At 32.7% G+C, this 25,254-nt stretch overlaps 2 protein-coding genes and 1 non-coding gene across 6 annotated transcripts in view; all 3 read right to left on the bottom strand.

The window, feature by feature from the left end:
* The window catches only part of LOC132942523 (uncharacterized), a 50,102-nt gene extending 41,954 nt beyond the window's left edge, over nt 1–8,148 (bottom strand). For both annotated transcript variants that reach the window (XM_061011024.1, XM_061011025.1), the window contains exon 1: nt 7,589–8,148. The gene's annotated coding sequence lies outside the window, so the exon portion shown is untranslated. The remainder of the gene's footprint in view (nt 1–7,588) is intronic.
* A 4,638-nt stretch (nt 8,149–12,786) lies between these two features.
* LOC132943260 (uncharacterized) lies at nt 12,787–17,953 on the bottom strand. Of its 3 annotated transcripts, none has more exons than XM_061012166.1 (5): nt 17,783–17,953; nt 17,498–17,722; nt 17,206–17,346; nt 14,547–14,860; nt 12,787–13,485 (listed from the first exon to the last, which is right to left on the bottom strand). In XM_061012166.1, the coding sequence occupies exons 2-5, from the start codon at nt 17,714–17,716 to the stop codon at nt 13,341–13,343; spliced, it is 819 nt and encodes a 272-aa protein (XP_060868149.1). In that variant the 5' UTR covers nt 17,717–17,722; nt 17,783–17,953; the 3' UTR covers nt 12,787–13,340. The 3 variants fall into 3 exon arrangements, with proteins under 3 accessions (XP_060868149.1, XP_060868147.1, XP_060868150.1); XM_061012164.1 differs by having other exon boundaries at nt 17,498–17,724; nt 17,844–17,953; XM_061012167.1 differs by lacking the exon at nt 17,206–17,346 and having other exon boundaries at nt 17,498–17,724.
* Nucleotides 14,272–14,390, bottom strand: LOC132944030 (5S ribosomal RNA). Its single transcript, XR_009664410.1, has one exon. It is a non-coding gene; the product is annotated as a 5S ribosomal RNA (ribosomal RNA).
* Nucleotides 17,954–25,254: the final 7,301 nt, after the last annotated feature.

Genomic DNA, 25,254 nt, shown 5'->3' with positions numbered 1-25,254 from the left:
TGTATACCTACTACATTTTGATGTTACGATATTATTATTGCTTCTATTAAAAATAAAATTGGCGTATATATCAGTTCTGACTTCTAAGTAACCAAGGGTAGACGTTTTGTAATTATTATAAAAAGTAAGAACGTTTAGAAACGTGGAGGTTTCTATAATGATCTGTATTGTGCGTTTGCGCTTATTGTCACCATCAGTCAGTCCGTTCGTAATATTATCCAACAACCGACTTTGGCCGTAATTTTTTTAATCGAATATTTCAATTATTGGTGTCACACAGTCACATGAAAATATCTCGATAAAATTATTACTGTAAAAATATCGGCAATGATATCACAGCTCATTAAGATTTAAGGCCGTGCATCATAATTACATCATGCTATTTGTTGGAAGTCACTGATTAGTGGATAACTTATACAAGTATAACACGGTTATTGGCTAGGGTTGACCTTATTGTCACATTATATCATTTATCAATGGAAGTTATGGTTGACCTAATACACAAATTATTTTAATATTAGTTGCATATAATACGCCTGAAGCCAACCAAAAAATATCAATCTATGAATACTTCCTTATAATTTTTTTATTTTAAATGTAAATGTACATATGCATTTATTTATATATTTTATAGTACTTTATATATTTATATTATTTTTCTACTTATATATTTTAATTTTTAAAACACAATTTGTAATTTGTAGGTACCTATAGGTACGACAGTTTATTTATGTGTTATTAATTTATTATATTCGTTACTATAATATTAATTTGTGATATTTTGACATGGTACGTTAGGAAGTAAAACAATTAAATTAAATTAGAAGAATTAATATACTGCAGTCTGCAGCCTTTAAACGTTTGTTCACCATAAATATAATGCGAATTATGCAACGTCGAAATAGTTCAACAGTGTCCGTTTGACCGCTATACATTATATTTTCATATTAAACTAGCTAAAACCGGTGCTAAAGTCTCCAACCAAGTTAATGCAGTTATTGCTATAATGATAGAAGAATAGAACATTGTGATATTTTTAAAGATTATCTTATCAAATATGAAATATTACATGTCATAAATGTCTACAAATATTTTACTTCCGTGGTGGTTCACAACAGGACATTTTTATATCACTTCATTTGCTATAGGTAATTTCAGTTATTTTTAAAATATGTACAACGTATATCAATAAACATTAGTTATTCATTGGAAATGGGAAATGTGAACATTTCACATGAATGAAAAACCTGGAATCGTAGATAATATAAGTGTTTGAAATTTTACATTTATAGTCATAGAGTTGAAATACTATTATTTTTCTAGAAATAACTTTGAAGACGGTTTCATTATTTTGCATTATTGTGGATAGCGTAATAGTTTATAATACCTAGTACATATCTATAATACACAAATTTAATCAAAAAACCAAATGGCCAACTCAATACGGTGATATACTAATATAATATAATAAAATGATGCAGCGCATGTATATTGTGTTTTAATTATTACGTAATATATACTTACATTAAAGGCGGGTATTATAATACATATAATATATTATGTTCGTAATGCAAGACGTTAAAAAAATCAATACTTATAGGTTTTCATACTTGAGTTTTAGTATTAAGAAATATTTAAGCTACCACATCATTCGAAAATTACTTAATCATTTACAATTTAATTTAATTCATTCCGATAGTAATTAAAATAATTAGTCGAAATGTATGATGCAGAAATAAAATAGTATGTAACATAATATTATAAATAATACATAATATACATTAAACGTTTGTTTGCATATTATATAGTAATTCCAGTTTTTATATAAGAATATAGTGTACCTTTTAAGAAGAAATAACATGATTATTGATTTTACAAATTAGGATTTGATTCTTTAAAATTATACTCGTTAGAAAGTTGTTTATTATAATTTAAAGTCAATTTTTAACATATATTACGTAGATCTATGTAACATAAAGCCTAGACAATTTGAAATAATTAGGAAACATGCATGTTTACTCTCTTATAAATATTAAGGTTCAAATTAGTAAAATCATAAATTGAACAATAGTAATAATACAAGTTAGTAGCAAAACAAATATTTAGAAAGCATACAATTATTAAACTCGTAAATCATCGTAAAACATATATTACAAGCTATATAATTATCACACTAAACCTTGGCATAATATACATGTATAAAAATAATTGACTATAAATGTGATTTTTGAATATATATTATTATATTATTATTGTCACACTATTTAAGTAATATTGTATTAGCAGGTGATTTAACGGAAAAGTGTAATAAATGGATTTTTATTATACTCTTAGCTAAGTATAGAAACGACCCTTTTATTATTGTTAATGGACCAAGTCCTCGAACAAAGATGATTGTTTTTGGATGTAAAAAAAACTAATGATTTATTATTATTTGTATATTAATAATAATACCGGTAAGCGATAACGGATAACATATAAATATCAGAAAAAAAGTAGGCTACTGTATATTTTTTCTGTCTGTTCAGCTTACTCAAAGAATAAAAAACAAACAAAACCAACGGCAAACTCTTCACCGCCAATAATAACGAAAACGTTTATATTTTTCTAATATTGTACCGACTATGTGTGCAGCTATACATTGTTGCACTATATAGGTACATTTATTACATAGGTAAATATACCATACATATTACACACATTACACACACGTCATGATGTACACGGGCGTATTATAATTTATAATACCTATATATGTATACGTGTAACAAGTGCTATCGATGTGTGTCTGTATCGAAATCACATTTTTGCCAATAATATATTATATTGTAATATTTTGTACAATATATCGTAATAATTTCCATGTTTCCACACGCAGACATGACAAGTATCATTTGCGTGCCGCGTTCTAACTCCGTTTGATTTATTATAAATCCGCGGCGAACCGTGCAACTCGAGCGCATCTATTGTCACGATCCGTACCGCATATATTATACGTCCGTTGTGCTGAACAACATAATGAGTGAAAATACGGAGGAAAAAAGTGAGCAATAGCAGTAAATAAATAATAAAAAATAAAATAAAATTTATATCGAAAGAAAACGTCCTAAAATGTTATTTTGTATAATGTACCAATATAGGTAGGTAATAGGACAGTAGGTACATACTATACATATTATTATTGTCTCATTAGACAAGACGACCCTTTTTTTACACACTTCCTGTAGGGTACGCACGTCACACAAAACCAAATTCGAAATGTAACACGATTAAATCACCTCACATTCAGTCAGTCGTTTTGCAGGCGCGTCCGGTCGTTAAAGTCTCTCGGTGCGAAAAACCAGTCGACTAACATAATATTATAATATTATAATAATAATATGCGTATTCTTATTATTATCCCACTTTAGGTAACTTATGCGTTTATTTAACACCACTATATAGGTATCTTTATACGGCTATAGCCCAAGTATTTACTATAAAGTATGAACGATGTTTCACCCTGGCAGTAGCCGTCAACAACTCTGTTTCTAATGTAAATTTGTCTAGAAAAAATAATGTCTATACTGTAGAATTAGAACGTTGCCAAGTTATAACTCATTAGTTATTTTAATTTATAGTATTTATTCTTTATTTTTATTTTGTCACATAAAAATCTGAGATTATCAATGTATATAGATATAAGTTTAAAGTTATGATGTACCTAAATGTTTTAAAATGTAACTATTAATTTCCATCAATACATTGATATTTTTCAAAAAAGTTATTAAATTAGGACAGGGTCACATGTGGTGTGGTCTGAATCCAGCATATTATTACCTAGTAAATTAATTAGTTAGTAGGCGTATAGATGATAAACCACATCCCTATATTGATACATTCAAACGGTTCACTCACAGTAAAACTTTACTAGATTTATCGTTTATAAGTTGACATCATAACTTAATACATATCTTGCTTTCTACAAACAGAACCCTCTGTATAGCAGGCACCTCCTAATATTGGACAAAATTTCAGCAACCGAAAGTGTCCGGTAGTTATAAGTTTCACTGAATTATTTAGTACAATATTATACATTAAGTATTAACATTTGGTTTGATAATATTTTATAATATAAAAAATTCATAGGTACTTTAATTCCAACTCTTTTATATTATGTAGAATGCATACTAGAACATAATATACTACTTAGATAATAATTTTTTGAATACCATTATCTTATTTTTATTAATTTAATGTATCGAAAATTGTATTTGGCTGTGAACATTTTTCTATTCTTAAATACGTTTTTACGAATACAGAGCACTTGACTTTTGGTTCAGTTGTAAGATTTAATAAAGTTGATTATACCCTCTCTGGATTAAGAAACCATAACATGTGTTAAACGCCTTAACCCCACTAAAAAACTGAAATTGCTATAACGTACATAATAATAGGTACATCGTTGCATACATATTATGCGTATAAACAAGGTACCATAACTCAACCACTTAAATGTATATTGTATAATGTATATACGATACACCCACCTATACCTACGAAGCGATCTCATTATATGATCCGTTATTAGACATACTAATACTAAATACATATAATATTTATATACTATTTATATGAAATTTTATACTTTATATTATAGATCTATACAGATAAAAATAAATATACATTTGGACTGGCACTACATTTTTCGCACATAGTTCTTGAGACTCGGGGAGTGTTTATAGCTTCATTTTCAACCCAGGTTGCTATAGAGTGGCTCACATAAGAATTTTGTTTCAGCTCACAAAAATCAAATATTTTTTGTTCATGTAAAAGATTTCTAATGGTTACAGAAATAAAAGATAAATTTATTTAATCTATAAATATAAATATTAATTATTGATATAAATAAATGAATGTATGTTTGTAGCTTATATATAGGTACTCGAAATCTACAATTCCAAATTGGACGATAATTTCAGAGATTGGTCTTCGATTTAAGGAAAGTTTAGATAGTAGTTTGAGCCACATTCAAAAACATACCAAGTAAGTTATATATCCAATCCGCTACAGGCGGATCACCCATCCCCATTCAATAGGCAAAGTGATGTACACCGATTCCGATTTTCGGATTTTCCCGTGAACAGACTGAGGCACAACACTACAACCACGATACACCGATATAGCACTGTATTTTATACTTGTTAATTTTTGCCCTGGCGGCGGGCAAAGTCAGATTATACCAGTTAGTATGCGTATAATTTAAGATACATATATTATATTATGTAAGTAATAAATAATATATACTTTGCTGTTATCTAACGATCCATTAAGGTTAGATATGTTTTATAAGATATAGGCTTATCGTGTAATTGGCGGATATTAACATATTATGCGCATTAAAAAAATGTTTTTGAGTTACAAACTTACAACCCTATAAAACGTTAATTACAAATCGTGCCTATTTCTCCGTATTACAATCGTTGAAAAATAGCAAACCGATTATATTCTTCGAACAGTATTTAGGTTTGAGAAATTGCGCGTGATATTATAACTGGAGTTATGCAGTTAAATAATAACTCTATGTCTGTATGGTACCATTCTATGTATAAAATATGGATTCGGTTCCAAGCGTATCCGCCGACGCGATCTTCGTTTTCGACACGATCAAATATTAATAGAACCGTCCTGTACGAGACAAGGACATAATATAATATAATGCGTGTGTGTATAATATGCTGGTAACGAAACGGTCACGAACGCTAAAAATCGACCGATAATAGTAAATTCGCGTTAGACACTGGACACAATGGACAGCGGCGTCGGCCAAGAATAAAATGGTAAGAATTTGTTTTCGGCTATAGGTACGTTTAATAATAATAATGATTCACTCGAGGAGCTAATAACAAAAGTATACGTGTTCCGCGTAATAGAAATCTTCCCGGATAGAGAAAAAGCGTGTTTGTTATAGTACATATACCCTATACGCAGGCACACAGTGTGCTTGTATATTATATTTCATATTATATTCTCACACGTCCAGATTAACGTTGCGAATTCGGTTGCGGTGTGCATATACCTATCATACAGCTGTGTATATAGGCACCATTTTAATATGGTCGTAAGTATATTATAATGCGTATGCAATATGAACCTTCGAATCGGCTCGAAAGTTTCGCACATGTTCTTTAATGTCTTATTATATTAGGCACCATGCGAAATATTATTATTCGCCCGGTCTGCTCTACATAATATCCTATGCGCATAGCATTGTACTATCAAACTTCTGCAGGTACTCGAGGTATTCAAGGCGATTATTACTTTTCTCTGCGTATTGTTCTCGGCCATATCCGTTTCCGGTCAACCGAGCTTATCTGTTCGCGAAATCTACGATTATTTATATATATATATTTTTTTTTTTTTGCACGAATCCACGATATTCGCAGCTAATCGTTCTTTCAGCTCTTTGTGTTCCTCGCTTTACCTTCTACAAGCGCTGCAGAATTACATTTTATTTAATCCAACGTCGGTTAAACTCTATTGTTTGACTTTGAAAAGTTTTTTTTTTGAGATTTGTAATCTTGTAGATTGCATTTGCAAATGTCGTACATCGACTTTTCAAGCAATATATAAGTACAATCATTTATAAATAATACCCATATAAATTATGATCAAAACTGTGCTTAAAGCCTTAATACATCCGAAACAACATTTCTACATTTAAATATTATACCCAATGATTAATAAAACGATGTATGATTATTACACTTATCTACAACGTAGTGAAAAAGTCTTTGATAGTATAATTAATATTGCAATATTTGGACATTTTTTTTTTAAGGTTTTACTGTATGGTTGTTCGAGACAATCAGAAACTAATTTGTAAGCTAAATCTATTTATTTCTGTAGTTTTACTGTACATAATATTTCAACAACTACAGTTATTAATTATATATTATTCAGTACCTAGGTGGCTAGGTATACTGAATAAGTATTTCAACTTTCAAAATTATTATGTTTAGATGATAACGAGTAAGCATCTATATCAGTATATGAGTATAATATTAATTTGTGTGTACCTACCTACTTATAATAATATAACAATATTATTGTCAAAAAATAATCAAAAATGTTCACTCTTGATATTATAATATATTGCTTCATTGGTACTCAAAGGCCCCCAACAATATTGATATATTTTAGACTTAACAATAATACGTAAAAAAAATGTGTAGATGTACTTTATAGTTATATAGGTACACTGAGAAATTATAGTAGGCACCTAAATAGGGAATCCGAGTATCGTTCCATACTTGTATAAATTGTTTTGATTTTAAATTAGCATTAGGTAAGTATATGTACGATACTCGTACAATATTTGTTATTCAAAAAACTTAACCAAAAACAAAATACATACACCGTGGTAAATTACCAGTGTATTAAAGTGGGTTTTTCGGGAAGAAACAAAGAACAAGATGTATCAAAATGAATTATTTTTTGAAATGTTATTGGGATTACAGATGTTTCATTCCGGTTATTTCGTTGAATTCATACTACATATTAGTATTGAAAAACAAAAAAACTCTTTTTATACAATGAGATGACTTACCCGGTGACGTAGGAAGTAGAGTTTTGATTCGCAGTGGCGACGGTTTCGAGCAGTAAAATCGATATCACAAGCGCATCCTGCGCAAAGTATCCATGTTGTACGATGATTAATGATTAATGAAGTACAGTCGTATGTCCAAACACCGTGGTCTTCGTCGATCGTTGCTGGGCACTGGTATACGGGTGTACCGAACTATACATACACGTGACACTGGTCACTGCAGGTCGGTATAAAATACACAAAACTGTTAAAAGCACAAAAGTCGTTCGTCTCGATCGTTATAAATATGTATATATGCAGCCACACGGCACGCAACCACGCGCAAACCGACGTCTTAACACCGGTGGTATTATTATGATATTATCGAAACGAATCGATCGAACAGAGATGCGGTCGCGTCGATTGACGGGCGCAACAGCGGCGGCGGCGGCGGTGATATGCGCGTATATTACACGCATAAGACGAGGAGAAAATGCGCCTCGAAACGAGAATAAATATAATAACAATAATGATAAAAGACAGAATTTAACAGAATTAAAAAAAAAAAACCAACACGAGTCGTGTTTGCGATGTGTTAAGTCGAATAATAATGGAACGCGACGATCGACACATCGGACACGATTCCGACAACAGTGCATGCGCCGCGCGCCACCACCACGAGAATGGGTACCACCGCCGCCACTGGTATAGAGAGACCCCTCTCACCACGATAACGCGCCGTAACACTGTGCATCGACATCACAAAGATTATTTTTTTCTTCTCTTTTAATTTGAACTGAAGACTGTCCATTAAAATATCGAACATTGCACGACGATAAGGTTATCGTTTACCTCTATTTTCTATATTATAAAGGTATATAGTCGTCGACGCACTCCTGTTAACCGCCCACGAAACAATAAATAAATACAACATTGAATACGTATATCAGACTCTTATCACGAGTTATAAGAGTTATATGAGACATGCACGATGACGAAAGATAATATCATTTTAAGGGCACCAGATCTAAAAATCAAAAACTAAATCAAAATCTCTCCTCGTCCTTTTATTTTAATTACAAATACGACTATTTCGTGGCCAACAATCAAGTTCTATAACCGGCAGATCCGGATTAAATATTTTGTGAGCCGTAAGCATTTTGAGCCAGATAAATGAGCATAATTAAATATATATATTAAATATTACACTTGTGCGACAAACTGTGGTGTTTATAGAATTTTATCAAGTGAGGCGGAGAGAATAAAATATATAATCTTTACTAATTTAAATTATGATTATTAAGTAATAATACATTTTTATTATGAAATCAATCAATAATGTCGTCTTTGAAACTCACAACAGTCAACTTCTTTATACTTTTAATCCATACATAATAATTTTTTCCAAAACTTTGGAGTATATCTTTATTTTCTAGTAATTTCACAAAACGCCGTTTTGATGTCGACAGTTCAGAGGTTTTGCAGATTACATTGCGATGATGATGATGATCTTGATAAGATTTTTAATAGTTTTAAGTTTTTAACAGAACTTTCACTAGTGCAGACGGTGCGGTTATTAAACATATTATAATAGAAAGATGCATAATATGTAACAATACATTTCAACATTTTTTTCAAACTCTCGATTTAATTACTATATAGTACCGCCTTATATGTAAATGTTAAACAGACTATTCTTGTTTTTATTTTTGTTACAATAGTAATTAATAATAACGACGCTTACGAAAACTTAAAAACTATTTGAATCCAAGTATCCAATACAATAATAGAAATAGACGGTTGGGCGATAAAAATCTTTAACTGGCTTACGGACGCGGAACGGTGGATACCGAAAAATGATCAGCGGACAAGTTCAATAACCAATGTCGAGTCGTGTGCGAAAGTACAGAGACCGCGGGTACTGCAACGTCGTATTATATTATTTACACATCGTGTATAGCTGTGAGTATTCCTCGGCCATATTATTATAATATTATACCTATACCGCGGGCACGATAACGATGACGGTGTGTGACATGTACGTTTATGATAATAATACAATAATATATTGTGTACACTTCGGCATAACAACATAATCTGCATGCCTGTTGTCGAGGGGCCTATGGAGAGTCGTCGTCGGGGGGGGGGGGGGAGGGGGAGAACCGTGCACTCGTTGTAAAGCTCCAGCTCCGACGCAGCAGCATACTTCGAACACGTCCACGCAATGTTCGACATTTCAGATGCAATTTTCTAGGGACATTCGCGGTGTCTGCGGCGGTAGTTATGCGGGTAAATAATAGCCAAATAGCCAATAGATATACTATTCTATACGGAGTTCCGGTCGTATTCCGATGCCGGGGTTTCCATTTATTGCGTACTATATGTACACTATACGCTTATATTACCATACTATTATACGTAGAAGTAAAATATATATATATATTATACAGTATTACGATTTACGACACGGTACGATAATAATAATAATAATAATAAGCGTGTGTGCGTTTAGAGAAAACGCCGGTATTCGATCAAAATCGCATCATTCAAATCAACGTCAATACAATATTGTATGAACCAATATAGTACTACCTTCATGGCTTCATGTAATCGTGTGTAATATTATGATTCATTGCTTGTATCGTTGTAACATAAAAATGAATCGGTTGATACATATTATTATTTATTATATACACATAATATAGGTACGTCTAATATGTACAAATTATATTACCGTGAATTATACCTATAGATAGGTCCACACCAATAAATACGATAATAGAAAACAGACATCGGTAGGTATAGTGTTACATGTGTTTTTTTTAAATTTAAATTCGACAAACGATTATGATTTTGAAAGATAGAAAAAAATAAAATTAAAAAGACACAATATTATGTGACATAACTAATTATTATAAAGAATATCCGGGGAAAAGTCTGTTACAATGTAGACTTACAAGTGTACGGTGAAAATCTGCAAATGTATAGTTAGCTGTATTTGTAATCGAAAAATTACGTATTACCTATAGGTACGTATTTTTACTCAGTTCTATATTTTTGTGCATATTTAGGCACTTAGTTTATTTTGACATTTGTATTCCTATTTTACAGTGTAAAATCTAGTCCGACAACTAAGTCCATGAACGTCTTTTATTTGTTTGTGTAATTCAATTATTGCACATTGCTAAACAAATTATTACATACAGAATTCACTATACAGTCTAGATTCTTCATAATTTTACTGCGAATATTGACGGTAGATTATTATAATATATGAATAATTTGTATTACTACCGGTAGAGTATTATTGTTTATTTCTGGCCAAAATCAGAGAAAAGATAGAAAGATTGTAATGTACGTTTGAGTTCAAAAACTTATTAATTTTTATGATGATTAGTAATACTAATAAGTATTTATAATCAGTATTTTAATGTATTTAGGTATTTTAAAAAATAATTATTAAACGAAAAATAAATATTGTGTACATCTTTGTAATACTTAGTAGGTATTACATACTGTTGTATTATAATTTATAATAATTATAATCAATACAAGAAATAAGTAATGTTTTCTTCAATAATTTTGTTTATTTTCGATTTAGTATTAAGATGAGAGTAGAAAAATAAGTTTTTCCCGTGAACCTTTGACGTATAGGGTCGTTGATAATTTCAGTTTGAGACCACTGATGTATATAATACCGTGCTACGGATATAATAATATTTATATAAATACATAACAATAATTTACAATATCAAAGGAAAACAACTAAAAAACTTCACATAAAAAATAAATGTTCACATACTTAAATTGTATAGGTTATAGGTATAGTTATTATTAATAATTTAATTAATCTGTTATATTTCATATTATATATATTATATTGTACAAAAGTCAAATGGCATAAATTCATATAAATAAAACAAAAAAAAATAATAATAATAATAAATAAAAAACGACAAAGACTACGTGTGTTCCCAAGCGGTCATCCATCTAACTAACTATGCCCGACGTTTATCAGACGAGAAATGGTGGTTATTGAACGTGGTATTATCGTTTTTAGAGGAAGATAATATATCTTATACATATTATGTAGTTCTCAATTATTATTAAATGCAATAATACTGTTTTTCAGATACCTATTAAATATCTATGAGCCAGTTGAAACTCCCTAGTACCTACTCCTTAGTACCTACGACTTGAATATGGTTCTCTAGGATCCTCACACACCTCCGACTCTGCAACCGTTAAACGAGTCCAAAGGCGATTTCTATTTTAAACGCCAGCCGACAGAAAAGTTGACAGTAACTTGAACTTTCTCCGAAACTTCATTGACGGCCCTGCCGACGTTTCTATACGCTCTTTTCCCTTATCAACTTTCACGTCCCTCCACGTCGGACCCGCTCTACCCCCAGCTTTCCTATCCCTATGCGAGCCACCAATTATAGTTCGAACAATCTGATTCACTGCATATTGCACTTTACTAATGTTCACTCCAATCTAGACACCTGGTTCCGTTTCATTTCCGCAGATTTGCTATTTCTATGTAAAATGTTACTATTTTTTACTGTACTTTGGGCTACACCTGTATTTAATAAAATAAAATAAAAATAGATATATATCCGTTTAATATTTTATAAAAATATACAAAAAAGTCAAATAATTCTATAACTTTTAGAAGCATTAAAATAAAGTTATTCATGTTTTCCTTCTTTATTTTGTTCTCTATTCCACTTATATGCTTTTTTTGTTTCAGACATTACTATAATACTATAATATTGGTATATCTATCTATTTATTAATTTTAATATATATAAATACTCTACAATTTTTTTGTAATATATCAATAGTCGAAAACACGGTCTGGTCACGACTTGGTATACCTACATACTTTTTTGACATGAATATACCTAATATAGTATGATAATCTTATTTCTCTCTGAAGTTTGTTTTAAAATGTAATATTTTTCACTATAAAAAGTACTAATGAGTAAATAATGACCACCAAAATGTAAAGCAAACAACATTATGGGCCTTTTATATATGTGGGCTCTATGAACGTGTCCCCTTGGCCACTGCGGTCATTACTCGATCTAGAACTGAGCTCCACCAATAATAAATCATTTATAATTTAGTTGGTCTGCCTAGAAAATAACCACGCATCTGAAGAGGAGGTAGTTGGAGAAAAAATAAAATAGCACTTAACAAACCATTATTTTAATGTTAACAACAAAACTCTACATAATAGTAAATACATTATAAATTATTTAATCATAACATACAAGTTAATATTATAATATTATTTATATAATATAAAAAAAAAAACAATCATCTCTATTTCAGATATAGTACTTGAATATAGGTCGTATGATGAATCAAATTAATGAAACTAGTAGGTACAATAGTTGGTATACATTAATCGTTCTGGTCTACGATAGAAATTAACGAGCAGATATAATAACATTTTTATTTTGAATGAGGTCATGACTCATGTTCATCAAATAGCATAAGTAATATACGATTATTGTAGGTACCCACATTGAATTGAAACGAACGATTTTTGAAAAAAAACAATTTATAGCAATATCAAATATTATTATTTAGTATTTACTATTATATTTTACGTGCGTTATTGTGTGAATAAAATATACAATAACAATCGAATGCTTACAATGACTTACGCACACGTCATTTTCATTTGGTCAAAACACAAAATGTACTCAAACAAAAAAAAACCATAATATGCCTACGATATCTCACTTAATTTCTTTAAGCTTTAAATCAGGTTAAAGTTATCTTCGGTGCTGGCCGACTCGGAACATTTGTATTTGGCCTGACAATCTCCGTCCGCCCTACCGTCTTCAATGGCTTCTTGCAACTTGATCAACATTTGCTCGTATTTCGCGTCTAACGGCACCACACTGAAATCAACACCACAAAATAATAATGATATATTATTCAATTAAATATTTGCAAGTATTTTATAGACGCCGCATTACTCTCAAGCGAACTATTGCAGTATTCACTGCACATTGATTCCGTGATGGGGACGTGGCCGTGGGCGTGTTTAAATAATCTGCAGTTGTACATTTATAATCTATATAGGTAATTATAATATAGGTACTATAAGTCTATAAATATTTTAGAAAAACAAATTTAATATATTATAAGAACAGCCGATCGGATAACGTTTAATTAGCATAGGTATATATGAATTTGTATATAGGGATTAGGTGGGCTATAGCCTATTATTATGTTTCTGGTACACAACATAAATTCTAAAATATGTAACTAAACAAAATTTACGGGATGGGGGGGGGGGGGGGGGGTGGCTAAACAAATTCCAAACAATTGGTATAATCCTTGTCGGAATGATGTAATCTATATATATTATCTATGATATGGGTAATTCAATGAAATAATAAAAATATTACAAAACTGTCAAATCAATATTTTTGAATGCAAGTAAAAATTAGTTATCACTTATCAGGATTATGAGTAATATAATTATGGTTACTTGTAAAAATAATCTCCTCTTCACTCTTCCTCCCAACCGTAAAAAGTAAAGTAAACATTCAACATTACTTCAATTGATGCATAAAAAACTACTATATGTCCTACATATCCAATGTTATTTTATTTAAAACTTTGTTTTAAATTAAAGTTATTATATAATATTATTAACAATATAAAAATAATATAAAAAATGCCAACGGCACGTAGTGTTCCCAAGCGGTCACCCATCCAAGTACTAACTACGCCCGACGTTGCTTAACTTCAGTGATCGGACGAGAACTGGTGTATTCAACGTGGTATGGTCGTTGGCGAGTGTGGAGAGGTTCTAAGTTATATTTAAATAAAAGGACCAACAGGCGGAACCACTAAAAAATATACATATTATTTCTAATGTGGCACACCGACAAAAGTTGGGCATTTATACAATAAATGTAGTTTATATTTTATAATAGCCATGTAAACTTACGCATCCAATAATTTCGCTGTTTTCCAGACCATTTCGGCGCTCTTTAAGTAACTCTCCGCCCTGGCCGGTTGTTCACACGCCACGCGGTTCAAGCAATCGTAGCGACCTGATTCATCGGCTACCAAATATCCAAGGAACAACAGCAAATCCGTCTCAGTGACCATGTTCTGCAAAAGTCCGGTCCCGGCTAAGCCCGCCGCATCCGGTCCGTCCTTCCGGCTTTTGCCACCGTGCCCCTGCATGTACGACGCTCCCCAGATCAGTCCCTTGAGAACCAGCATCAGAACCACGTTGGACATGTTTAGGCTGAGCATCTAGACAAACAGATGACGACGGACACTGTATAATAATCGATGATCGTTCACATACCGTCGAGTATGGCAGTGCAGTCGTCGATGAGGGCAGCAGACGAAGGTATACAGGGTGATTCACCAAACATGTTTCTGACACCCGTTTTGTCGCTTTGATTATATATTTATTGCAATTTTGATTTTTGGGATTTTAAAGTATAAGTACTAAAAACCATGTTTTGAATTAACCTACTCATGTAATTTATGGAGTAACGTATGATAATGCTAATACAAAATGTTTTTCAAATGATAGCCATTCGCGGTTATCATTTGTAAAAAAAGACGTTTGTATCATCACTATATCACTCCTAAAATGGCAAAAAAAAATAAAAAATTATATTAGTAATAAAAAAATGGTCATTATAATACAAAAATTAAAAGTTGTATCTTTACTTAAAAATTCCAAAATATCAGAATTCAAATAAACGCATAGCTAAAGCATACAATGGGAGTGAGCTGCTCACTTGGTGAATCATTTTGTATATTATACAATACACAATGTTAACAGTAGGAATATATATATAGACGAGAAAGTGATATAAATTATTTAATATATAATATAGCCATAGGTATAGGAGTTAGTATAAAAATAGGTATACAATATTACAAATATCATCATAGTGTGAAGATCAAGTCAAGTACTTACGCGGAAGTAACCGTTCATTACGTTATAAACGACGCCGAAATCATAGGTAGTATAGTGGAGAGCCAGTAAGTAACGAAAAAGTTCAGATCATGTGGTTGTGGGTTTTGAAATCGAAAGCTTTTAGTAAATTTATCAATGCATGATATATCAATTTAGGACGATTTGAATGAGAGTATTTACTATTTTTTTGCCAGACTAACATCATATTGTTATTCTATATAGCGTATATATTATATATTATTATATTTTGAATAATTTAGAGCAATAATGACTGTGCAAAATGTTTTGTATTAATTACCGATTTCTAATTAAAAATGTTAATACACTTGAATTTATATGTTTAATCAGATTTTACTTTTTTTGTCAAATAATGACAAAATGCGTGGATTTTAGATTTGTGTAAGTATTCGGCTTAATTTAAATACCGAAATGTATCACGCAGTAATACAATTTTAATATGGCTCAACGTTCCGTGACCGTCCAAAATTCAAAGGCGAGGTCGTAGGGAATGAGAAATTATACGCCCCATCGCAGCTGGTCAACACGATTTTCATAGACTAAAGTAATTTTCAGAGTGGAAACACTGTGAAATGGTTAACAATAAAAAAAACTATTGAATCGGATGAAAAACATTTAATGGTTTCTTAAATTGTTATTTAATATAGTTTTCGTTTGAAAGGATATAACTATTTAGTATTTAATGGTCAAACGAGAGTAACAGATTCGGACCGTTTAGAAAATTCGCAATTAAAATCAAATTAATTTATAACTATATAATGTTTTATATTATAATATGTGCTTATGGGGCTCTATTCATTTTCAGTACACAATAGGTAAACGGACGTATTTTGGGAAATACATTATTAATATGATGAATAAATGATGGTTTATTAATAATTACTAATGATTAATAAGGAATACGTGAGAAGTACACAACTATATAGTACCTATATAATAATAGGTAAATCGCCTACAAAACGTAATATTTAGTGTTTTACTGGATTCCGCTTTAACAAATTGTACAATTATTATCCCCCCCCCCCCCCCCCGGAGACCCGCGAAATTCCGTAGCCAAGGCTACCCTATCTTTACGCCACTAACGCAGTACCGATAGCCTAAAAGGTAATTATAAACGATTCGAGTTTTTACTGTGCAATGTGCATACATTAAAATGTTATATTGTTGTAATAAAGTGCAAATTGTTACGTTATACGAACTGACAATGAACAAAATACATCGTCCAATATAATATGAGTTTCTATTATCATAAGATATGCTAACATATAATATATATAGAAATAATCGTATTTTCACCGTCTACAAAATATATAATTCATATGTAAACATAGTGTCATTGTGACGAATCCAGTGTATATCATCTCGAGTCAAATATTACAATATATATGCGTGTATATTTTCATTATATGAATATAATATATGGGTATTGGGTTTGTGTGTGTGTATTGAAAACGATCGCAGTGGTCGAGAAAGCATTATGTATAGAAAAGTCAAGAACAGCATTAAAATATACTGTTATTAAATTGATTGAAGACTGAAGTAAAAGTAGAACCGAAATGCGATTTTAGCCATAGAAATAAGGTTCTCGAAAAGACGGGGGGAGGGGGTGTTAAAGTTTTGTTGCATACATAAATGAAATACTAGCCAAAATGTCGGGTAGATCGCATAATCCAAGGGCCATCTTGAAAAACTGACAGGGACTGGACAAGGTGGTCAGGGAAGACATTTTGCAGATACCCTGGCCGGTGGACCTCTTTTTTACACCCGGATTTATACAGTGCTGGTTCTAAATATACAATATAATAATACGTTGCACACGCGTTATTACCAACAGCGACAAAATAAAATCCCATTTAAAAAAATTTTTTTTCTAAAATCTTTCTACGAGAAAATAACATGAAAATAATATAAAAACCAATGTATGTGTTGTTTTGTACTTGACTACTGGTGGATCCAGTTCTGCTGATCATAGACTTGGCGAAACCCGCAAATATCGACTCCATGTCCAAAACCCTCGGCTGCTGCGAGGCGTCTCTCTTACGGTCTGCAGCGGTTCCGGCGTCTTCGTAGTCTGCGCGATTTTCGCCGATCGCGTGTCCCGCCGCGCGACTGGCCAGCAACAGTAAGCACACGGCCGCAACTCTCGTTGGCTGCATAATGTACTCTTAAAAAAATAAAATTTAACTAATAAAAAAGCATAACAAATAACGGACAATAGTCACTTTGTGTGGAGGTTTATCAGCAAACGCGGATGAAGTATAATATAGTCCGGTCGACACTCACCGGTATAGGAACGACCGCGAATACACACGTAACTATCAACGTATCTTGTGGTTAGATTATGGTGGTAAATCGGTAATGTCAATAATGTCGCGATGTTGTGTTGGATTGTCTTCGGCGCGTTAAATGATGGTCCAGACGGTCGAACGGCCGATTTTGTTATGTCTCCGACCGGGAAAGTAAAAGTGTCGCGTATTGTTCGTGCTTCGACAGCATATCGTTGCAATTAAAGTTTCACTAGGACTCGTAATATGTAACAACCAGACGAACGGAACCGTTTGTTTACGCCATTTGTGTGCTTGTGTGTGTGTGTGTGTGTGTGTGTGTGTGTGTGTTTGGCGGAAACGAAAAACTTGAGACCTGCGGAAGAAATGGCAAAACTGCGGCCGCCACCACAATGGACTATCCGTCAAAAATCATGACTGCAAACGATTTTGTTTGTTCATGTTTACTGTGTGTTAAGTAGTGATTATTATTGTTTTATTTTACCTGCGTGCTTGCCGAATGACTTAAACTGTGTATAGACTTGCTAGAATTTATATCATTCATACTGTATTGTACGCTTTCTACGGTTTCGTTAAATAATTATTATCAGTGTAAATTACAATTTTTTTATACGTTTCATAACATAACACGATATAGTGCTCAACTTGAAGTAGGTATTTTTGAATGAGATCTGATGATAAATAATAAGCCTTAATTTGAATTTATTATAAGGTCGAAAAAACTAAAAATATGTTCACGCACAATTTTTTTTGTTCTTAGAAACAGGACGTGTTTAACAAAATAAATTTGAATAATAATAATTATAAATACTTAACTAGCATATGTTTCAGTTCTTACCAGCAAATAAATATTTATCCATTAATTAAATGTGTACGGGTACTCGTATGAACTGTAAAAATAATAAATTGGTATAGTTATCAGGCAAATAATTTAACTGTTATGTAAGTAAACTGCCTATCACACATTTTATAGGCGGAACAATAAGAAATATCAATAGGAGTCAACCATATTCTGATGAATTGCATAAACAATTTATTTTATTATAGATACTTCTAATACATTTTTCAATTAGTATTACATTTTATTGATTAAAATAAAATCCTTTGCTATGGAAATAATCAAACTTTTAAATAGATCTAAAAGTTAAAATGCAATAAATTCACAACACCACCTGCAAAACATATTATATTATACCTATCTATGGGTTCGCCATTTGTAGTTTTTTAACTATAAAGCAATAATATGTCTTCTTACGCGGCCATTTTAATTTCTTAACGTAATAAAACGATATAGTGGGGGTACTGTTGCAAAAACCTTGTATATTTAAGCCATGATAGATCCATGGATTACCTTTGCCGTGATCGATGAATGCAGAGGCGTAACAAAAAATAGTATGTGTGGCTCATGTGAGAAGGCAATTTCAGTCTTAGGTGAAATGTAGCCCTCGCCTGCGGCCCGTGCCGCACACGTCGCCCGCGACTGAAATAGCTCACTTTCCGCCCCTTGCCACACAACATACTATTTGTCACGCCTGCACCGAAAATTTGATTTTCGACCGTTGTTGAAGCGTAAAAAGCAACATTTTTCCGTCCAGATGGCAGTAAAGTTGGAATCCCTATAGTGCCGCGCAGTAAAGTGGAGATTCCAAAAAGTGCTGGGCGCGCATATCACGCGTATTCCCTGTACAACCAGACACTGAAATCTATACCACGGTCCTTAAAAAAACATAAACTTTTGGTTACGTATTATATACATAATATTATAATTTCCTTGCATGACGCGTAAACATTTTTATTTCATGAAATTGTTTTCGTAGAATAATGTGATGAGTTGCATATAACCCTAATATAACCTTTGCCGTGATTAAATTTTTTTGTGTGTTGCGTTTGGTATGGGTACAATGGTTTTAGAATAATATTGGCTGGTAATTTTCATACCACTAATTTTAAATGAAATGTTTGTTTTATATATTTACACATTAGTTTAACCAGTACTAAATAATATTCTCTCCAAGCACTTTTTAATTAATAAATTCTCTAATATTCAAACTTAGATAATTTGTTTGTAATGGAACTAAATTTATACATAATTTATCATCATTCAATACCCATACTTTCTGTTTGTTACCCAAACATAACTATTTAACTGAAAACAAATTTAAATTAATTTTGGAGTTAATGAATTTATACTTTCCTACTTTCTCAAAAATACACAAATATAGAAGTTCCCCTTATCTGTAGCCTAAAATTATATAAGACTTTTCAGAATATGTTGATTGAATTCGGTAAACAGAGTGGAAAAACAGATTTTAGTTAAACCATAGATTTATTGATTAATTTAATCAATTTGAATATCTAAAAAAAGACTACTAGACTTTGTACTATAAAAATATTTAATTAAAAATACACATTTCATCACACATGTAGGTAATCCATGAAAACCGTTATTTAAATAATTATTATAATATATACATTTCTTTTTAGTTGGTTTTTAATTTTTATATTATGAAAATATATAATGTAATTTTAAACCTCTCCAGAAAATTTGTTTCAACTGAGGCCTTGAAGATAATATCAAAATGTCATGAATAACACACAAAGAGTGTATAATATTCAATTAGGATTAAGTCAAAAAGGTAACACAAGTATAATATTACTAATTATAATATATTATTTAACTTAACAAACAAACTAACTTAATGATTCTGAGCGGCTAAGCCTAAAAGACGTATAAATCGAGTCACAGAATAATGCAAATCGTAATACCAGAATATTAGGTACCTATCTATACTATATCAATAATAATAATGGTCTTTAGAAAAACTAATGTACTCGAAAAATTAATGCTGCGGGCCGATGAACTAGAGCGTACTATCTGGCTATATAATAATATATAGGTACACGTCGTCGCCTGGGAGATTTTCGAATTGACCGGTCTCTGTGTTGAGAGACTTGTATTTAGCTCATTATCAATTCTAAATTATATCTGACACATATATATACGTTCAAATAAAAAATGGCTTTCAACAATAGTAACAGCAACGATATACAAGATGCATTTCACGAAATACTCCAACTAATTGTAGTTGGTATAATGGATCGCCGTTATGAAAACGATGGCGACGACGAAAATCTCTTACGACTAGTTCAATATCTTCTGTCTTCCATTGTTACGGATATGGCCTCCAGTGGCGACGTGCAGTCCTCAGGGTCCGAGCCTGGAGAAACCACTTCGGTTCAGGACGATGCTCCAGTGGCTCCACTAGAAGAGGCAACCGGAATGGACGACGAGGACGAAGAAGATTTTGAGGAGTCGAGTGTCTTGCACAGTGAACTGCCGAGTGGCGATGCGCTGTCTCTCGTGGAATCTGAGCCTGCAGCTCCGATCCCCGAGACAGCACCACTCGGCTACACAGTCGAAGAATACGACACTTCAAAAGATTTATCAGCCTGCAGTTATGCGAAGTCGGGTGGCGATGCGCCGTCCTTGGAGTTGGAGACCGTCGACCCAGCTCCGACTACCGAGGACGGACCTCTCGACGACGTGGACGAAGAAGACGTATTATGTGAAAACATTGAGGGGCCGGCCAACGAATTAGCTGTGATAGATGATAGTATCGGTGAGCTGAACGGCAAGGAAGAACCCGCAGTAGAACGCGAAGAACGCGTTTCTCCACGTAAAAAGTCGACGTGGAAAAGTGTTAAACGCGTTTTTCGCGTGTTGTTCTGCTGCGGGTGCAGTAAGACCGTGCGAAGCTAACACAACTAGCACAGCCCACTTGGGCCGAAGACGACGGACAGGATGACGGCGACGCAAATGAGGGGAGGATACGGAAAAGAGCACGGAAGGTGCGCGGCGGTAAGTCACCCGCGCACGTTCTCCGACCACCCCCCCCAGCACGACGGGTTTACGGGCGTAGCGCGCTCGGCCGTAGTTGACGCGCGAGACCCTCTGGCGGCTTGGCGGGCGCCCGGCTGCAGTTACGGTCACGTGGAGCGACGGACGACAACGACGACGACGCGGCGGCTATAGCATAGGTACCGACGTGGGCAACGATTCCGCCCCGACGGCATACCGACGATGACGACGGCGATGACGACTCGTTTCGACGGCAACGGCGGAGACTTCGGCACGGGGTGAGTGGTATAGAGATTTTATGTGTTAGGAACACGGACGTGAGCGGCGCCGGACCCGAGGGAACTTAGGGTAATTAGGTTAAGTTAGGTTAAGTTGGTTTAGTTTAACTGTTTCATATGGTCCGGCGGCGGTCATCGGACGAAGACGCGGCTGAAGGGACGACGCCAGGGCGAAAATTACCGGGAGTCAAGGATCCGATGACTCTCGCCTTTTCGTCCCGCGGTAATCCCACATCGGCCGCGTCTCAGACTGTTCCGCAGCACAAAATCTCTGTTCACTCTCTCCACGTGTCTATTGGTCTTCGCCGTCTGTCGGTAAGAGTCGTCACCGTCAACCCCGTCGACGCACGACATCGCGCACTATAGCCGCCGCTCGTCGCCGTCAACCGTTGTCGCTCCCGTGGCCGTCTCGGTCTGGCCTCGCCAGCTGGGCAAGGTCGTCACGCGTCCGAGCAAACGCGCCCGTGACACCCGTCAACCTGGGGGACCGGTCGTGGGAACGTGCAGAGGTGACCAGTGGCCACAAGATTGCATAATATCCGCACCAAATCGCCATTCCGTACCCTCCCCTCCTAGTTATTTGCGTCTCCTCACTCCTGTCCGTCGTATTTTTTTTTTCTCATTAAATTTCCTTTACTTATATCACGATTAATAATGTTCACTCTATAAATTTCGGCTTTTTCTTTATTGTTCTACCTTTTTTTTGAACATACAAAATTGTAAATAACAACGGCAACTGTTTCCAAAATTGTTTCCGTTTTTGAAATTAAATTTCCTTTACTTATATCTCAATTAATAATATTCACTTTCACTCTATAAATTTCGGCTTTTTCTTTTTTGTTCTACCTTTTTTTTGAACATACAAAATTGTAAATAACAACGGCAACTGTTTCCAAAATTGTTTCCGTTTTTGAAATTAAATTTCCTTTACTTATATCTCAATTAATAATATTCACTTTCACTCTATAAATTTCGGCTTTTTCTTTTTTGTTCTACCTTTTTTTTGAACATACAAAATTGTAAATAACAACGGCAACTGTTTCTAAAATTGTTTCCGTTTTTGAAATTAAATTCAATATATTATTATATATATTTCATATTGTTTTTGTTTGATAAATAAAAAAAAAATTGTGAACACAAAAAACTGTCGTTGCTTTTTTTCGTATCGTCGAGTGTATAAATCAATTTTTACAGATTTAACAACTATATAATTATTGACTTGAGTTGTTAATTATATTTGTATTTATTTTTTAATTAAAATTAATTAAATACATAGCATTATATGCGTACCACGGTAGGTATATAACATAATATTATGAATAAAGCGTCTACGTGATGTGTCAATAATAATTGTGTATAAATATAATCATTAAATCATTCATTGAGTATACAGTACACATTTGTACTATAATATACATAATAATGTGCAGTTAAGATAATATTGGATAGATAATAATATTTGTATGTTTAAATTTGATGATAAATCAATTAAATATAATACTTAAGACAACACAGTTAAATAGATTATTTAGAACTTAAAATTTGCATAACGTCTTTTTAATAGAAAAATAACACACCATTTAGTACGTAACCCAGGGTTCAGGTAAATAAAACATTTTTGAATAAATCAAATGAGATTCTAGTTTATTCATCGTATTAAAGGTAATCCTATACTTAAAACATAAGTAATAACACGTTTTAGACCAAAATGGCAAAAACACGTTTCGGATTGTAACCATACAAATTGAACTAGTAGTATTTTTAATTATTATTAACTTAACTTTGTGTAATTTACACAATTTATAGGTAATGTTTGGAAGACAGTGGCATGCGGCCAGGGAAAGTGAAATAAGCCACCACATGCCCGCTTAAAAAGGAAGAAAAATTAATCAATTAAATTTATAATGTCAATTGGCAATAATACGGCATGTTACAATATAGGTTTTTCATTAAAAGTACTACTCTGGTATATGTGTTTTATTAAAAAAGAGAGAACATAAATTATGAAATTAAATCATTTTCTTAATTAGGTACCTACAGGTTATACGGTATACCTATGCGATATAATGACAGAAGCGCTCGGATTTTCCTGTATCATTATATAGTACGAATGGCAGGGTACAGACGTACAGTAGGGCGTGTTGACTAAACCAGCAGTTTGAAGCGGTGATGCATTGAGCGATTATAATTAATGAGAATAATATGAGATTAGATAGAAACGAATTTTCCGATAGGTACCTACTGTAAAAAACGAGTTTTTTTTTAAGCTCAATTACTACGTATTACACAATGTCGCAATATAAATATATAATAATGTTATGATAATCAATTGACAATTATATTAAAAAAGTAGGTAGGTATACTTTAAGAGCTAGGATGACAGCGCACTATTTGTTTTCTCTCTCTGGCCCATGCACAACATAGACAAAATTGAAAACGCATTTACGAAGAATCATTTTTTCTGTGTTTTTAAGTAATCTTAGAGTAAAATCACCCATTACAAAAAAGATAGGGAATAATATTTTTGAGGGAATGCCATATTGATTTGTCTAAATATTGTCTCAAAACAATAACATAATTTAAATTTACAACAATTATTTGTTTATTTTGAAAGTCGAATACAAAGTCAAAGTCAAATAACAATAAAATGTAAAATCGATATATCATTCCCTCAAAAATATTACTCTCTAATTTTTTGTAATGGATGATTTTACTCTAAGATTACTAAAAAACACAGAAAAAATGATTCTGCGGAAAAGCGTTTTGTCTATGTTGCGCGTGGGCCAGAGAGAGAAAACAAATAGTGTGGTAACATTCTCTTAAGTTTTCTTTATAATTTACATAGGATTTACCTATTATGGAACAATAACTGTAAATAGAAACTGGATCTTCAATTTTTTGGCGCTAAAATAATTTTTAAGGACTATTTTCTTACTTTCTACTTCCTAGTGTAAAATATGTTTCAATAATTGAAAAACTAATCGTATTGAATTTCAAATTATGTAACCCTTTGTAAATTATGGGTAGGTACCTAATATCAACATTTTCAGAACAATTTTCAACTTAATAATTTACAGTTATATTAAAAGAATAAGACTACATATAAAATATTATAAGAATATCAAATCAATCGTACGTATGAGGAGGGCTATGGCCTATGACGTACAGTTATGAATTATGATATAATATTATTATAATCATAATATTATGATATATTGTATATTTGACGGCTAATAATTCATATCTTATAGTAAATGAAGCAAATGTATACG

Source organism: Metopolophium dirhodum, chromosome 4, assembly GCF_019925205.1.
Source record: "Metopolophium dirhodum isolate CAU chromosome 4, ASM1992520v1, whole genome shotgun sequence".
Taxonomy (NCBI): Eukaryota; Metazoa; Arthropoda; class Insecta; order Hemiptera; family Aphididae; genus Metopolophium; species Metopolophium dirhodum.
This window is presented reverse-complemented; position numbering and strand designations above follow the sequence as displayed.

What these genes read in the sequence shown, in the direction of transcription:
- LOC132943260 (XM_061012166.1), bottom strand. Translation starts at nt 17,716, where the DNA reads ATGCAGCCAACGAGAGTTGCGGCCGTGTGCTTACTGTTGCTGGCCAGT. An exon ending in CTGGATCCACCAGTAGTCAA is followed by an intron (nt 17,347 to 17,497) that starts GTACAAAACAAC and finishes TTGTATATTTAG; the next exon opens with AACCAGCACTGTATAAATCC. An exon ending in ACAGCGAAATTATTGGATGC is followed by an intron (nt 13,486 to 14,546) that starts GTAAGTTTACAT and finishes TGTTGATTTCAG; the next exon opens with TGTGGTGCCGTTAGACGCGA.